Source organism: Marmota flaviventris, chromosome 8 (assembly GCF_047511675.1).
Source record: "Marmota flaviventris isolate mMarFla1 chromosome 8, mMarFla1.hap1, whole genome shotgun sequence".
Taxonomy (NCBI): domain Eukaryota; kingdom Metazoa; phylum Chordata; class Mammalia; order Rodentia; family Sciuridae; genus Marmota; species Marmota flaviventris.
In genome coordinates this window covers 87,482,608-87,500,550 of record NC_092505.1, presented here as the reverse complement: position 1 = coordinate 87,500,550, position 17,943 = coordinate 87,482,608, and the positions used below count along the sequence as shown (strand labels likewise).

At 40.4% G+C, this 17,943-nt stretch overlaps 1 protein-coding gene across 2 annotated transcripts in view; it reads left to right on the top strand.

Annotated features, from left to right (window-relative positions):
• Usp13 (ubiquitin specific peptidase 13) overlaps positions 1-17,943 on the top strand; it is a 133,631-nt gene that overhangs the window by 32,628 nt on the left and 83,060 nt on the right. For both annotated transcript variants that reach the window (XM_071615446.1, XM_027942181.2), the window contains exons 4-6: positions 3,841-3,962; positions 9,999-10,141; positions 11,988-12,172. In XM_071615446.1, coding sequence (XP_071471547.1) covers positions 3,841-3,962; positions 9,999-10,141; positions 11,988-12,172 — 450 coding nt within the window. The remainder of the gene's footprint in view (positions 1-3,840; positions 3,963-9,998; positions 10,142-11,987; positions 12,173-17,943) is intronic.

Genomic DNA, 17,943 nt, shown 5'->3' with positions numbered 1-17,943 from the left:
GTTCAAAGAGTGGAGCATTGAAGAGCTACCACCAAACCTCAGAGAGCTCAAATTCCACTTTTTGATTTAGCTATGGCATTCATACTCAATGAGAAACAAGTTGAAAACAGAAAATTTGAGAAAAATTCTGGGATTGGGCCTGTTCAGACCACTCATCCAAGCGTTTGGGACCAGAAGGTGTAAATAACTCCATTTACCATTTCCTTCTGGAATGGGTCAAAGGAGGAGTTGTGTTTTCAAGGGGCTTTTCCCTCATGCCCTCTTCAAAGATAAATAGTTGGTGAGATTTTTGCAGCCACAGGACAGATTGTTCACCTCCAGCACATAAGATGAAGTCAGCGTGGTCAAGCCGAGAGGGCTCTGCAGGAGGAATTGGAGCCTTGGATTTATTTTGTACTGCCCAGGCTTCTGGGAGAGGAGGGTGTAGTCCCAACCTCTTCTTCCAGGGACCTGGGAGATTATTAAAGCAGAATTGGGGAGAAGTTTTGCTTTGCTTTGCTTTGTTTTAACTTAGAGAAAGAGCTCTTCTGGGTATTGCCAGTAATAGCCTCAGTGGCTGGGGGGAGTAGGGAGCCCCAGTCCTGTGGGTCCCCACAGTATGGTTACTCTGTAGGTTCCTCAGCTAGATATTATTTGCATTGCGAGACTTGATTTAAAGAAATATGTAAATTTTAGATCATACTTGGGGCTCTGGAGCACTTATGTTCAGAAAGCCTTAGATTTGTCTCTTAAAATCAGCATGTAGGTCGCCTCTGCTAAGGCTTTTCCCTACTTAAGATGTTTGGGAAAGATCATGAGCCCCTTCCATTCTATTGAATTAAAAATACAAGTAAATTATGAACTAAGTGTAAAGAAGTACAACGAAGTTCTGCTTGTCTTGCTGCTTCTTGTCATTGGCTGCTCCTGGACACACAGGAGCAGCCAATGAGAACAGCAGCACAACACCTCCTTGGATGTCCTTGCTTTGCTGTCATCCGTCCTGAGCACACTAGTGATCTTGGCTTCCTGAAGTCTCCTTTTATGAATGTGTGCTGAGTGCATGGTGTGTGTGGGGGCACTGTGCAGAGTTTGGGGATATGGGAGGTGAATACGACTTGTTCCCTCTCTGAGCTCATAATTGAGAAGCATTTGAAGATCTACCTTCTCCACACTTAGATCATCTGAAAGATCCCCACACAATGCCATGGTTTTCCTGAAACTTATTTCAGGATTACTTCTGAGCTGGTGCAGCTAAAGGGAGGGGAGGCATTTTGGATGGTGTTAACTGTTGGGAATGTGGAGAGGGTAATGAAGATGTGATGCTGGTGATTATCTGTGAGTCTCTCGGACTCATTAGATCCTATTAGGTGCCTTAAGACCTTATCTTGCTTAATCCTGTTAATCTTATGCAGTAGATAATATTATCTATAGCTTACTCATGAGGAAAATGAACTTGGAAAAAACTCAGCGGGGGTGACAGAGTTAGTAAATGTTAGAACAGGATTTCTTTTGGACTTTGTTTGCTTATTCAGACCATGTAAGATTTGAATTAGTATTAGTGAATATGTTTTCTTTGGAAAGGGGGCAAATATTATCTTATATGAATCCAAACTGTACGTGAACACAAGATTTGTACTTTGTAAAATGTGGTATATATACACAATGGAATATTATTCAGCATTAAAGGAGAATAAAATTGTGGCGTTTGCAGGTAAATGGATGGAGTTGGAGAATATAAAGCTAAGTGAAGTTAGCCAATCCCCCAAAACCAAATGCTGAGTGTTTTCTCTGATTTAAGTATGGTGATTCGTAATGGGGTTGGGGGAGTGGGCATGGGAGGATTAGCTGAACTCTAGATAGGGCAAAGGTGAGGGAGGGGAAGGGAGGGGGCGTGGGGGTAGGAAAGATGGTGGAATGAGATGGACATCATTACCCTAAGTAAATGTATGAAGACATGAATGGTGTGACTCTACTTTGTGCACAACCAAAAATATGAAAAATTGGGCTCTATATATGTAATATAATTGTAATGCATTCTGCTGTCTCACACACACACACAAACTCACACACACACACACACACACACACATATATATATATATATATATATATATATATATATATATATATATATATATATATTAAAATAAAAAAGAGATTTGTCCTTGGTTATTTAAAATGGTTACATGTGCTATAACAAAGAATATTTTAAGAGCAAAGTTCACCCACTCAATATTTTCATTGGTGCAGGCTTCTTTCCAATTTTTATCTATGAACATAATATAAAGTTGTCTGGAGAGTGAAGATGAATTTTTAGTGTTAACATAGCAAAAACATTTCCATGTTTCTGCATAGTCTAAATAACTGTCATTTAAATAATATTCTGTTGAGTTGAATGTCATTTTTGTTGAATATTTAGGTTCCAGTTTTTTTTTATAGATATAGATACTGGGACATTCAAATTTTTATAGCACATACAATGCCTTTTTGTTTGAATTATTTGCTTAAATAAATGCCTTTCATTCCTTCTTAAGCTAATAGAATCTTTAAAATCATCTTTTATTAAATTAACCTTTCACGGCTATCTAGCCATTTTGTTTAGTTCTTCATTTTGTAGTTTCTGATTCTTACTATTTAGAATCTTTTATTGAAATGTTTGGATTGTGTTTTCTCTATATCTTATTTCTTACTTACACCTGCCCTACCTTTGAGAATTCCAGAGCAGAGGTAAGATTTGCTAGGTTTTTGGTTAAAGGTGTACAAGATAATAACAGGATCTGGATCCTTTGGTCTCAGGCAACCTTCAGAGTCTAGTCAGGTGACTTTCTTCTATCTACAGTGCCTGTGTTTCTCCATATGTTTGTGTACCTGTTCCTGTGTGAGTTTGTGCGTGTGAGTGGCATATAGTCCAATTTTCCTTTTTGTCACCATAGTTCCAAACTTAGAAATATACAAACATGATCTGGGATGCTGGCATCCCCATGAACGTGAGACTGAAGTGTCCCTGTAAATATTGTGACAGGACGTTTCCTTGAGACTTCATCTAACCTTTACCAGAGATTAACCAAGCAAAAGAGGTGATGACTTAAGAGATAACAGGCTGGAGAAGCTCATCTTTCCTACTAGGAATTCTCTGCAGCTCAAGGGCAACAGGACTGCTCACATGACAGGGTTTCCCCAGCTGGTTTACTCTGCAAGATCTCATGACCATTAGAGGAAGGGAATGGGCACAGGGGAGAGACAGAGATAGGTAAGAGAGAGAGTGAAAGGGAGATTTTGTTTTTAAATAATAGCTGCCATTCATTGATGACCCATTGTGTGCCAGGTCTCTTTTCTACAATTTCTCATTTACCTCTTATCTAAATGGTGTGAGATAAGTGTTATTATCTCCAGCTGCAAATGAGGAAACTAAACAGATACAGAGTTTGTGACTTGCCCCAAGTAACATGAAGTTTTGGGACCAGCACTGAATCTAGGTTTACCAGTTCTCAAACCCATGCACTTTCTTCTATATGATAGCCCATTCCTGTGAAATCAGCTATCAGGTATCCCCAAAAATCATATTTAGAAATATATTCCTTTAAAAATCTTTTAAGAAATCTGTATCTAGCTTATATGTTTGTTCTGCTAGACTTTGTGATATGACTCAGTCTTCTTCGTACATCTGTCACTGGTAAATAAATATTCATGACTAAGGGAAGATGGCAGGACCTGTTATTCCTGGTTTGGGGCAGACAGACGGTCATGTCAGAGTTGGAAATTGTAAATGTCACATCTTTGGTATGGCGTCCTCTATGGTGTTCTGGCTTTCCCAGTGTGTGCTGCCTCACTTTTTATTCTTTGTTTTTGTTTTCTCCTCAGATCTAGATACTGATGACGATTTAAATAGCGACGATTATGAATATGAAGATGAAGCCAAACTTGTAATATTCCCAGACCACTATGAAATAGCACTACCAAATATTGAGGAGTTACCAGCCCTGGTCAGTGAGTGTGCACGGCTGCTAGCTAGATGCGCGTGACTCTGTCAGGTGTGTGTGTGTGTGTGTGTGTGTGTGTGTGAGACAGGGGCAGGGAAGGTGAGAGCATGAACAGGGGCCTATTGCTTCTCCTCTGTGACAGGGTCTCGTGGGGTTGTGGTTCGGTACTGCTGGGCCTCTTACTTCCAGTGCTGGTGGGCTTCATTGCTCCCCAGGCCAGCCTCCTCCAGGGTGGTCTGGCCTCCTTGTCAATCTGTTGCTTGATTTCCAAAGTGTGCCCTTCTCATGTGCACAGACTGCTGGAGAGGGACCATCTTCTGATCAGAAGGATGACAGTATTTTTAATTGGGCTTCTCATGTTGTCTTTCCATGTAAGATTTTGCTTGGGCAAAATAAAAGTGTGCCACTGTAGAATGACAGCAACACGATTATGAAAAAAAAAAAACCAGACCTTCAAAAATCCCAGGTGTGTGGGAGCGCTGGGGAAGTTCAGCTCTGCTCCTGTGAAGACCATTTATATCTTTAGCAATGAGCTTTTCCCATCCCCTTCCCTTCTCTTTTCTTCCTTTTCCTTCTGTAAGAATCCAGTTTTGTGAAGGGATCCTGAACTACTTGAAGCTGGGGCTGGTGGCGGTGATGGGGGATGCCATGATGTTTTCCTTTGCTTCTGGAATCTTCCAAGAGGGCACAGAGTTCTTATGGGGACCCTACATGTTTTTCCTGCTCTTTCCTCATTTCCTGTGTTGCCTCCAGCACTTCACCCTCCTTCCTTTTTCCATTTCCTCTCCCCCCGCCCTTTTTTCCCCCTGTTTTCAACTCTGAGCACACCTTGACCTCTCAGGGTCCTGCCACAGATGGCAGGGGGCTCTGAGGGAGTCAAGTTTATTCCCCCCCGCCCCCCTTCTTCAAACTCTGCCAGAACCAAAGTCAGGTCTTTAGGTCCCACCATCTTCTGGATGTTACGTGACTATAGCCATCTGCTCATTTGCTGCTGCCAAGAGGGGACCTTTGTGCTAGGGTTTCCAAGTTACCAGGGACCAGGTTTCTACCACTTAACCTCTTTCCCTTGATCTAATTTATATCTAAATGTGTGACCATCCAAATGAGAAATTTGTGTATTTATCTATTGTAGCCCTTCTACTTATTAAATGGAACATACCCTTTTCCATCCCAAGTGTCCAGTACTTAGTGAAGCATGCAGAATTAAATTACCTTTGCTTTCTCAGGTTCCCCATGTTGACTCATGTGACTGTTAGCAAGGATAAAATATATTAGTGGACAAAATGGTTTTACTTTATCCCATTACCTGAAATGATACATTAAGGCTATGCCCTTCTTTGATACAACTCTTGTTTCTGCTGTTGGAAACGAAGAAGCATATTGTGAATAAATATCATGAGAAATTATTTTTCTCTCAATCACTCATCATGAAGTATGTGAAAAAAGTAAATAAAAAAACTTCTTAATCATCTCTGTATTCAGAGTATAATTTGAACTATGAATATTCTTATTTAAAAGGCAAGAGCCACAGAAATCTGAATCCGTAAGATATATCATAATTTTTAATAGAGTATCTTTTAAAATACTTTAACATTAAAAATTTATTACTTTAAAGAAATACTTTAAGAATGGGGGAAAAAGAAGAATTATTTGGAAGTGGTTGAATAGGAAGATTGAATAACAAATCAGGATTTATCTGTTGGTAACCAAGAGGATTTAACTACACAAAAGATGCTAGTTACTATATTTTCTTATCATGCTTTTGCTGTATTTTTGGTATTTGAAGATTCTCACTTGAAAATTTATTTATTTATATATAGTACCAGGGTTTGAACCCAGGGGCAGTTAACTACTGAGCCACATCCTCAGCCCTTTTTTCATTTTTAATTTTGAGACAGGGTTCTGCCAAGTTACTTAGGGCCTCGCTAAGTTGCTGAGACCGTCTAGAACTTGCAATCCTCCAACCTCAGCCTCCCAAGTTGCTGCTGGGATTACAGGTGTGCACCCCTGTGCTTGGCTCTTTTTAAAAAAGTCATTGGGGAAAAAAAAATCGTTGGTCTCAAAAACACCCAAGAGGTGACTCTTCCTTTATCTCTTGAGTGTCTCAGCCCAGAACAATTTCATTTGAGAGAGTTATTCTGTAGATATTATCAGAAAGTGAAGCCACTTCTGGGTGGCACAGGGTTCACAGAGGCAACATTGTGGGCTCAGCTAGAGCCTTGCAGTCTGGAATTCAGTGTCTTCATTTCCCACCTCAGGAACCTGAGCAGCGGATGCTGTGCTGGTAGTTTAACAGCAGGCTCCTGTGGGAAACAGCCCTGCCTGTGGTGTGAGGTGATTCCCACAGTGTCCACTCCTTCCATGGCCGATTTCAGGCTAACATCGTGACATCATAGAATGCAGTTGGCAGAGAGGTGCAGTAGCAGACCGTTTTTACAATTCCCATTATTCAGTTAAAGTAGATGTAAGTAACCTCAAGAACATGTGGATGGTAGATACAGTAAGACGTCTAGAAAGTGAGGAGTTTTTGAAGTGAGTAGTTATGTGCTACCTTTTAAAGATATTTTATGTATGTTTATATATAATTTAATTTTTAATAAGGGTTGTGTTTAGCAACCATCTTGCAAAGATTTCTTATTTTTTTTCTTTTTTGGTACATATAAATGTAAAAATTGTACATATTAATGGGATATCATGTGAATTTTTCAATACATGTATATACCTAATGATGTTTAAATAAGATTAAACATTCTGTCTCTTGAAACGTTTATCATCTCTTTATGGTGAAAACATTTAGAATCCTTTTTTTAAATTATTTATTTTTTAGTTGTAGGTAGACACACAATATCTTTATTTCATTTTTATGTGGTGCTGAGGATTGAACCCAGTGCCTCACGTGTGCTAGGTGAGCACTCTACCACTGAGCCACAACCTCAGCCCCTGAAATCCTATTTTAAAGCTTTTGAAAATATATAGTATATAGCTGTTATCTGTTATCTCAGTACTGCTCTTATCTAACTGTAGCAATACCCATTGGTCAGTCTTTCCCCAACCCTTCCTCTCCTCTCCTCTTCCCAGCCTCTGGTAACCACCATTCTACTCTCAACTTCTGTGTGATCAACTTATTTTTATATTTCACATATGAGTGAGCTCCTGAGGCACTTGTCTTTCTGGGCCTGGCTTATTTCACATAACAGAATGACCTCTAGTTCCATCTATGTTGCAAATGACAGGATCTCTCTCTCTCTCTCTTATTATTTTTTTTTAAAACTTAAAAAAAATCTAGTATTCATTGTGTGTATATACCATATTTTCTCTGTCCATTCATGAATTGATGAACACTCAGGTTGTTTCCATTTCTTGGCTTGTTGCAATAAGCATGGGAGCGTGAAATTTCTTAAAATTGAACCATCAACTCCCATGAGCCAGTTCAAGTGAGTTCTAATGTACCACTGCACTTGAGGCTTAGGAGACTTGGGATAGAGCCAAGGTCTCCTCACTTCACTCCAGATAACAAGTCCAAGGAAAAAGTAATTCACAGAGTAATTATAGATTGATTGATCCTGACCTTCAGCTATTCATAAAAAGGGCCTGTAAATGATTCTTTTTTTGATGACATTTTAAAAACACTAGATCAGTAGTTTATAAAAGTGGTTCAGAAGTCTAAGGGAATTTTGTTGGATGTCACCAGAAAGGATATTCAAAGAAAAGGGAAGATTATATTTGAATCTTCTTTAATATCACTGTACGTTTCAAACTAGAGCACTAAAAACGATCTAATGGGGAATGAAAATCCAGAGGAGGACAGAGCAATGATCCGTGTAGTTGATGAAACAAATAAGGGGCTTATATCAATCAGATCAGACTAAAAAGATGAGGTGCTGTAGCCAGAGTGCTGAGGGGGCCTAGAAGGGACTCAGCACTGGAAAAATCTGGAAGAGGCTTTTAGATACTCAGTCATGTGTTTCACAGGCATCTCTGGAAGGTGGTGGGAGGTGAATTTTGATAATTGAAAGGAAAGACTAATTATATATAGCCATTGTGATGAGAGATAAATGAAAGCTTCTCTTTTAAAAGGTTTACATATTTATGCCTGCTTGTTCTGTAATGGATTCCTAGACTTTTTTTTTTTTTTGTACTGGGAATTGAATCTAGGGGTGCTTTACCACTGAGCTGCCTCCCCAGTCCTTTCATTTTTATTATTTTTTTTTATATTTTGAGTTAGTGTCTTGCTAAATTCCTGAGGCTGGCCTTGAACGTGCGATCCTCTTGCCTCAGTCTCCCGAATTGCTCAGCTAGATTCCCAGACTTCTGAGGGCTGGGACCTCTGTCTTGTTCCTGTCTATACCTGGCCCTGTGTCATCTCTGGGTAGGGTTAAATGTCACCCTGGAGAATTCACTCTAGCGAAGGATAGGATCTCATTTTCAGAGCAGATCACTCTGACAGCTGGGTAGAGAAGAGGGAATAGAGTGTAAGAAAGGAGAAACCTAGGCTGCTGTGTAGCCATCTGTGTGAGCCATGCTGGTGTCTGAAACTGGGAGGGGGTGGCCAAAATGGAGAAGAGGTAGATGTCAAATGTATTGCACTTGGAGGATTTGTAGGAGTTGCTCAGGGCTTGGGTGGTGGTGGGGTGACAGCTGAGAAACTTCTTTTGTTTCTTACTTGGTCCACGGGTTGGTTGTCAGTGCTACTCTGGAGGAAATGGTCAGCTAATTGTGCAGGAAGTTAGTAATGTAGAATGCAAATTTTATTTTCAACATTTAAAAAAAATAATTCATTCACTTTTATTCCTTATCCATTGCCATTATCTAATTTTAGAGTATTTTTATTGCTCCCCCCAAAGACCCCATTTCCCTTAACCATCACCCTCTAAACTACCCTACTAGCCTATGGAGATCACTAATCTATTTTCTGTCTCTATAGATTTATCTATTCTAGATATATTAATGGAATAAAAAATATGTTGTTCCTTATGATTGTCTTTTTGTCATTTGCATATATTTTCAAGATTTATCCACGTTATAGCCCATATCAGTAGTTCGTTTCCTTTTATTGCCAAATAATATTCCATTCTATGAACACATTATCTTTTATTTTATATTATCTTTATCACAGATATTTATTTTGGTTGTTTCCATTTTCTTATAAAAAAGGCTGCTATGAACATTTGCTTACAAGTGTTTGTGTGGTCACAGATTGACATATCTCTTGGGTATAACCCTAGTTGTAAAATGATTGGGTTCTGTGGTAACTCTATTTAATCGTTTGGGGAACTTACTGTTTTCTAAGGTGCTTGTACCATTTTACCTTCTCATCAGAATATAAGTTTTTAAAGACATCTAGAAAGAATTTGTGGTATTAAGCAAGTAGCAAATGTTATCTCAGGCAAATGACCAGGATGAATTGGGTTTGGGGGAAGGCAGAGAATCTATCTTCCACTTCTCTGGGTCAGTTGGTGCCAAGCAGGACATCACACATTTGCTCATGATGTGGACTGATCTGGCACAAATGTACCTAGGCATGTCCCTGTCCAGGGTCACATTTGCACCAGATTAAGAAATGGAGCCACACTGCGTACATTCCATTCAAGTGCCCTTGACTGCATGCCATTGTGTGATGAGTTGAGGATATTGGATATGATGGTGTATACTTGTTAGGAGGAAAACACCACTTGGGTAAATCCTGAGCATTCCTGTACCTAATTCCATCCTTGTAAATTCTTCCACCTCATACTTTCTACCCTGCTTGCTAAGTGGTTGGAATTGTTCAGTTTGACCTCTGAGCTTGAGCTTACAAACTGCATTTGGTTCCTTGCTACCTTGTGTCATTGCTAATACTCCCATTTGTAGGCCAGGGATAAAAACCTGGTTAGGTCCAGGGGAAAATGCAGGAAACCAGGGTCTCACCCTTGTGGTAAATGTGTTGTTTGAATTTTCTTCAGTTAAGCTGTATTTACTAATAGGCTTTTAAGTTTACTTTCCAGCAGTTGCTATTCTCACAAAATGTTTTTATATGTTACATCTGGGTTTGTCTTTTAGGTGACAATTGCCTGTGATGCAGTTCTCAGCTCAAAATCTCCATACAGAAAGCAGGACCCAGACACATGGGAAAATGAGTTGCCAGTATCTAAATATGCCAATAACCTCACCCAGTTGGACAATGGTGTCAGGATTCCTCCAAGGTAAGAGCCAAATATAAGCAATTAGCAAATAGCCAATTAGCCCTTAACAGTGGTCAAAGGAACATTTGCTTTTCTTCCTCTTTTCTTGATCAGCAGTTACATATTTTCTTACCAAATGCCTTTTATTAAAAGGAGCTCAAAACTTCTCTGTAAAATAGCTTATAGGTTTGCAGTAGCTATAGAATGTGCCTAGGCCATCCCCTAACCCTCACCTGCACTAAAACTGCCAGTTGCAAAACCCTGCAATTCTTGGCTGAGGGTTGTCTCCTCCTGCTGAAGCCAGCTGGGCCCTCCATGGAGTGGTCAGAAATGCCAGAGTCAAAGCTCCTTCATCTTATCCTGGAATAGCCCTCTACCAGTGGTAGTGGAATGGGTGGATAAATACCTAGCCTCCTGCCATTCCAGGTGAGAAAACTGTCTCCTGTAGTTCTCCAGCTGGTCTGAGCCCCAGTTGCCCATGATAGTCACCTGCTCATCAACACACCCTATATGGCTCCTGCCCTTTCCTGTCTGCCTTCCCCACTCCCCTGGGATCACCTCCCACGTAAGGCACTTGCATTTAAGTTTTTGTCTCAGAGTTTGTTCTGCAACAGTCTTTGGTTGTCACATTTTGGTGGAACTACTCTTGGGGCTGCATTGGCATCTCCTTTACTGGGTGCTGGTGTGTTTACAGAGGCAGATCCTGGAGGAAAGGGCAGGTGGATCGGGAATGTGACTGATTTGGTTGGACCCTGATTTTACTGTATTCCATTCTGTGTGGTCTTAGGAAAGGAGTGTCACTTCTGAGTCTCAGTTTCTTCCTTTGTAGCAGTGAGGATAGTAAAATGGTGCTAAACAGCATTTACTAGAATTCAATAAGTCTTTATGTAAGTTACCTGGCACATAGCTGATATTTCCCATTCCGTTTCTTTTCTCATTAATTTAGATTTGCAGTGTAGTAGGATGTGCTAGTCAACTTTCCATTGTTATAACAAATACCTGAGATACCTGAGATAAATCAACTTAGTAAGAGAAAAAGTTTTGTTTTGGCTCACAGTTTTGGAGGCTTCAACCTATGATCAATTGGTTCTGTGGCTTTTGGACCAGTGGTGAGGCAGCACAATGTGGTGGGAGCTCCTGCTGGAGCAAGCTGCTCACCTCATGATAGGATGCAGAGAGAGAGGAAGAGGAGGAGCCAGGGTTCTGATAGCTTCTTTAAAGGCAGCCTCCAATGACCAGAAAACCTCCTCCTGGTAGTGCCAAGCTGGGGACCAAGTCTTTAATGCATGAGCCTTTGGCGGACACTCCAGATCCAGACTCTTCTATAAAGTTTTGTTTAAACCAGTTTTACTCTAGTTTTAAACTAGAATTACTGTTCTAATAGTAGATTCAGTTATGCATGTTCCTGGTTCCTGCTTCAGTCCTCTTAGCCAAGAGATAAACAGAAGGATATAACAATAGCAATTAGTTTAAACTAGTTTACTCTAGTGGTTAATGCTTTAGAAGTTAGCCATTTATATACACAGACCCTTAATGTTTGCAACTTGTTCAAGGTCCACTGTCCAGCACATGGGAATTTTGAGAAAATGACCTTCCCTTCTACCCTTCATGCTGTGTATTGGTTTTCTAAAGTCAAAGAATCATCTCAGAGATGCTCCCTGTCTGGGAGGCAGGCAGGGTGCAGCGTGGTCCTGCTGCTCTGGGAGGGGTAAAGATAATGTTTGGAGGGGAGAAGGTGGGGAGGCATCAGTCTCTGTTATTCCACAGAGCATTTCTTCTGACCTGCCAGCTTGAGACGCTGTTTTTCTTAGATGTTAGTATTGTTGTGCTTCGGCTGTTCTGACTGCTGTATGTCACTACTTTCCAGTGGTTGGAAGTGTGCCAGATGTGACCTGCGGGAGAACCTCTGGTTGAATTTGACTGACGGCTCTGTCCTGTGTGGGAAGTGGTTCTTCGACAGCTCTGGGGGTAATGGGCATGCGCTGGAGCACTATAGAGACATGGGCTACCCTCTAGCCGTGAAGCTGGGAACCATCACTCCCGATGGGGCAGGTGAGTATGCCTTTTCCAAATCTGGGAACATGTAATGGCTTTTTAGATTTAACCCATCCTTTTATCCCCATGGTGGGTGTAGGCTCTGAACTCTGAACTGCTGTGAAGTCTTGAACAAGTTTCTAATCCTTCTGATTCCCTGTCTGGAGAATAGCAATGGCACCTCTCTCATGTTTATGGATGAGAATAAGGCATTTAGCCCCGTGCACATACTAAAGCTTGAAAAAAACGTTAGCTGCTATTGTTATACCCTTCTGTTTATCTCTCAGCCAAGAGGACAGAAGCAGGAATGAGGATTTTGAAGTGAACATGCGTAATTAAACCCACTATTAGAACAGTAGGAGAAAGTCCTCGAATTCATTATGGGGATTAGTACCATTTTAGGAACAAATGGGTTAATTATGGAGAAGATGAGTTTTAACAAATTCTCTTTGTTAAGAGTCCCTGAAATCGCCTGGCAGTGATGGTGTTCGCGTTCTTTGAAGGATTAGGATGGCTTCCTACTTGGACTGTCAGCTTCAGAATCAGTTATTTCTTTTTGCTCTCATGCAGCCTGCCCTAAAGTGTTGGCTTTTGGCCATGATTCTATAGTTAATTCCTCCTACCATTTTGTGATGGAAAAGGGAAATAATTTCAGGTCCAGAATGAGAAACTTAGATATTGAGCAGAAGCTATAAGAAGGGAGGGTACTGGGAAGGGAGGGGGAATGAGATGGATCTTATGTGCACGTATGAAGTATGAATGTGGCATAGAGAATCCCACCATTAGGTATAATTATACTGCCCGAATAAGAAAAAAGAACCCATCATCTAATCATCCTTGAAAATGCAGGTCTATACCAGTACCCACCCCAGCCTTCTCCATCTTCCCAGCTCTCTTGGGTCTCTGTTGCCTCTGTGTTTTTTGGTAAGACCGTGTTTTTAGAAGAAATACAAAGAAATCTGTCTTTCCTCTTTTCTTCTTGGTTATCGTTCTGTGATCGAATTAGCTTGCTTCAGAGTTAATTGATCAAGATCTTTCACTCAGTCTGGAACACTTCTCACCAACCATTAAATGGGTTTAGTTTGTCATTTTGGAAAATTTTTTCTTTTTTTTGCAGGGGAGTGGGTACCGGGGATTGAACTCAGGGCACTCGACCACTGAGCCACATCCCCAGCTCTATTTTGCATTTTATTTAGAGACAGGATCTCACGGAGTTGCTTAGTGCCTCACTTTTGCTGAGGCTGGCTTTGAGCTCTCAATCCTCCAACCTCAGCCTCCTGAGCTACTGGGATTACAGGTGTGTGCCTTCAAGCCCAGTTGGAAATTTTTTCTTGCTCCCAAATTTCATGGAATTTTTTTAATTCATTATTGTTTTTGGACAGGTGTAGTCCTTTTTATATAAATGTATTAGACTGATTTTCTAGTATGTATACGTGTTGGTGTTTTTCTTAATTTTTAAAAAATGAACTCTTTAGTTATTAAGAATATTAACCTATTATGTGCCATAGTTGTTAAGTGGGTTTATTTTTGTTATTGTTGTTAAAAAGGGAGAACTTTGTTCATTCATGGAGTGTGTAAAACAGGGGCAACAGTGCAGACCCCATGTCCTGTGGTGATAGTTCTTGAATTCATGTAGCTGAAATAATGTTAACTTTTGAAAAAAAGATAAGACTTTGAGTCCTGTGTATGTTGTATAGTTTTAGTGTTAATAAAATGACTGTTTTCTGTCTAATTATTGTTCATGGATAGCATTAATTCTATTTTGTTTCCTTTAAATATGTTTAAATCTGTTTGTTAGTTATAACTTACTGTTTATTTAAAAGCCAAATGAATCAGTAAGAGTGTATATGAAGTTTCTTGAAGTGTTTTGCGATGAGCCTGTGGACCCTGAGATGCAGGAGGGTGGGTGTCTTCCATCTGGCGATTGGGGACACGTCCTGGTAAAGGTACCTCTGCCAACGTAACCATCTTCTACGCTCATTGGGCCCTAAAGCACTAACTACTTCAACTCACCCGAGACAAAGTCTCAAAGTCAGGACATTCGTTTTTAGGTCATAATATGAACCACAACTGCCAGTATGTGGGATGTTTATGTCAGTTTGACCAGTACATTCCCTCCCTGTGGGAAGATAAATTATATTTAGAAGATTGCCTTGTGGACATGGAATTCAAGAAGGTTGTGGATTCAATTACTTCATGATACCTCGATCTGATCATCCTGATTTCCTTTCCCTCAATAAGGATGTGCCTGTTCAATGAGAAATTCCTTCTCATCCTTGAGGTGTCTGTGTAGATTGTAGTTCTCCCAAGAAGCCCGGATTCCCCCAGGCTAGGCCAGGATGGTTGGCACATGTCATGAAAATAGGCCCCATATCCAGTTCCACTCTGGGTCCCCATGGGGACAATAACAAACAAAACAGGAAACAGATACCACACAAACAAACAAAAGCTTTCCTATGGGGGAAGAGACATTGTTTTGGCCAAGCAAAGGGGAGGTTCTTGATGCAATGGGAGAAAGGTGAGAAGGAGGCTGGAGAGGTGTTTTTATTCCATCATGGAAACTAGTTATTTACCTAATAACCTGTGCTTATGGGCTACAGGTCACTGCAAGACAGTGGTCCGGGGATGCACGAGGCAGCTGTGAGATTGCCCATTCCACGGGCTGCTCCAGGTCTGAAGCTTCTCAAGTTGGTCTTTCTTCTTTGGTCATAGTATTCACCTCTGACCTCTGACCCAGGCATAAGTTCCCTTGAGTTTCTCACAGCCTGATTGAAATCAAGGCATGACTACCTCATTTTTTGATCTGGCTTGAGCCCCTCTTGTGTGCCTGTATCACCTGGTGGTGCTCCACAGTGGCATTTTTCACAGGATTCTGAAATCATTTGTTTAAGGGCGGCCAGCTGGTATCGTGGGGACTGAGTGCCACGTTTGTTATGCATCTAGCATAGCTCCTGCACATAGTAGGTGCTCAGTAAACATGTGTGGAGTCAACAGTGGAAGACAACGCCAACAACATGTTCTTCTGCTTCACCTTTTTTCTTTTCTTTAAAAAATAATTTTTTTTTGATGCCTTCTTACTCTTGTTAGCTTTTTTTTTTCCTTCCTGACTACAGTCTAGGTTTTGTCTGGCCTGGGAGTTAAAATCATTCTTTAAAATGCTTGTACATACTTTTGACCTCATTCATTTTGCGTTTATTTTTCTAGGGTAATTGCGGGAGCGTTCTCTCCTTTCTCTTCATTTCCTTTTAGTGGCCGATGGCTTGTCGGCACACAGATATAAACTCATGGTGGAGAGAGGTGGTTCGGGTGGAGGGGTCAGCCCTTCCTCTGAAGAGAACCTTCTCTTGACCTCTCTGACTTTCTATGCTGTGTTTGACCAAGAGATCGGGTTTTCTCTCCATTTTCTGAGCAAAGCAGAAAAGCCAGCTTCCCCTGGCTTCCTCTCTCTTTCTAAACTCAAGAGCTCATCAAGGTGCATCTTTAACTTTCTGCCATTTTCCGGGGCTTAGGAGGAGAGCCTTGAATCACACAAGTGAGCCTTAGTTAGGAAGATATCTGAGGTTGTTCATGCCAGATGAGCCAACTAAGAGTATTTGAAATATTAAACTTTAACCTTACAAGGGCAGGGACCCTGCTGATCTCATTAAACATTATATCTTCAGTATCTGTATTATCTTGTATTCAGTAAATACTTATTGAACAGGATGAATACATAAAAGAATGACTGAGTTAATCAATGTGGCCGAACAAGGCTAACTATGGTGCATTAATCCTAATAGACACCATCCAGGAAAATCATCTTGATCTTTGGGAATTACTTATAAAGCATTTTTTTTTCAGTTAGAATATTATAATAAATTTGGGAAAAATAAGAAAAGAGGGAAAAAAATAAAAGAAATCTTTCCATTAAGTTATTACCATTTGATACTGTTTCTCACTGTCTCAGTCCTCAACTTCAATCTCTTTTTGTGATGCTGGGGATTGAACTCAGGGCCTCATGCGTGCCAGGCAAGTGCTCTACAACTGAGCTACATCCCCAGCCCTCCTTTTCTTATTTTATTTTGAGTCAGGGTCTAAGTTGCCTAGGCTGGTCTGAAACTTGTAGTCCTCTTGCCTTAGCTTTGTAAGTAGCAGGGATTACAGGCGGCTCCACCGTGGCCGGACCTAAATTACTTTTCAAATTTACTGCACATACTATTTTCTAACATGTGTCTCACACGAATGGGGTATTCCTGCGCTAAAATTTTTCTTTTCTTTTTTTATGCTTGCTACCTCATGCTCTCTGTGGTTTAGTTTGTCATTTAACTTGAAATGAAACAATGACTGGTTTACTTCTAAAATGATCCCAGTTACTCACCAAACACAGCTTGGGCCATTCCTGGGTGGGACCCACCATGGACTTTACAACTATAGTTCTTGGTTTCAAGTTTTAGGTCAAGTCAGGAGGCATGGAGGATAATAGTTGTCAGGGAAGGCTTATTTGCTGTGACAATTTTGAACTGAGACCTGACTGTTAAGCTGAAGTTGGAATAAAACAAGCTTCCCAATGAAGAACACGTAAGGCAGTCGTTTTCAGCCACTGAGTCTACTTAAATTTTTTTTCTATGACTCTATAATGTTTATACATTTTTAAAGATGGCCAAGTGTAAGGATCACAGTTCATTTTTAGACGTCTTGTGTGGTACTCATTAAACTGTTTTTTCATTGAGGTAAGAAATAACAATAGTATCTGACCAAATCCTGTTGTATCTCTGGGCGTGTAGTGACGGGAGTTAAGAAATGTGATTTTCTTAGTTGCAAGAGCCTGATGGGCCAAGAACCACAGAGGGCTGTGTGATTTTCCTTTATTTCAAAATGCTAGGCCAATGCTAATGATGTCATTCTAGCAATTTTATATTTTCGAATAGATCTTTGATAATTAGAGGCCCAGAGTCTTAATCTTCAAAACTGTCTCCCTAGTTAATAATAACCAGAGATCGAGAACAATGGAGCCTAGAGAGCACCAGTGTTTGAGTGGCATTTTTCTGCTCTTTGTCATAGTTTAAAAACAGTGTTGATGTGTGTGTTTTAAGTTGTGAGTTCCAAGATTTTTGTTTGTTTTTTTAATTATTCAGACTTTTTTTTTTTTTTTGGATTTTTTTTTTCCCTCTCAACTGGACTGGGGATTTTGTCTTTTATTTTTGGTTTTTGAGAACACTGACCTACATAAATATAAATGAGGGTTGCTATCAGCAAGTTAAAATGGGTCCCTAGGAGAAGAGGAGTAGAAAAGAAAGCTGGATAATGTTTAATCTGTTAATAATAGAAAGATTGTCTGCTTTTGGGGGGCAGGGAGTCTCCACATATGTCACATAGGTCAGAGAGTGACCTGTAGCATCCACACAGTACTGTCTGTCTCTCTCTCTACACACACACACACACACACACACACACACACACACACACACACACACAATTTCTTTCCTTGAGTTGTTTTGAGGAATAGGAAACTTCTTGGGCAGTTTCTTTTTTCTTACTCTCCTCAAGGGTGATAATTTTACATCTGTTTTCCTTTTTGTAGATTTTGTTTTTCAAATTTGGGAGTGGAGAAATTGTGATTTTCTGAGGTTTCCCTTTCTATGAATGGGCCTAGGATGGTGCCTCACCATAGGTATCCTGGAATATCAAGGAATATTCTAATGTGCAGGGAAGAGGATTGGCCACGAATCTGATAGCTGGTTTCTGGGCCACCTGGGGGGTTTGGGGGGAAAATCATTTCACCTTCAGGAACCTCTTCCTCTGTAGTATGC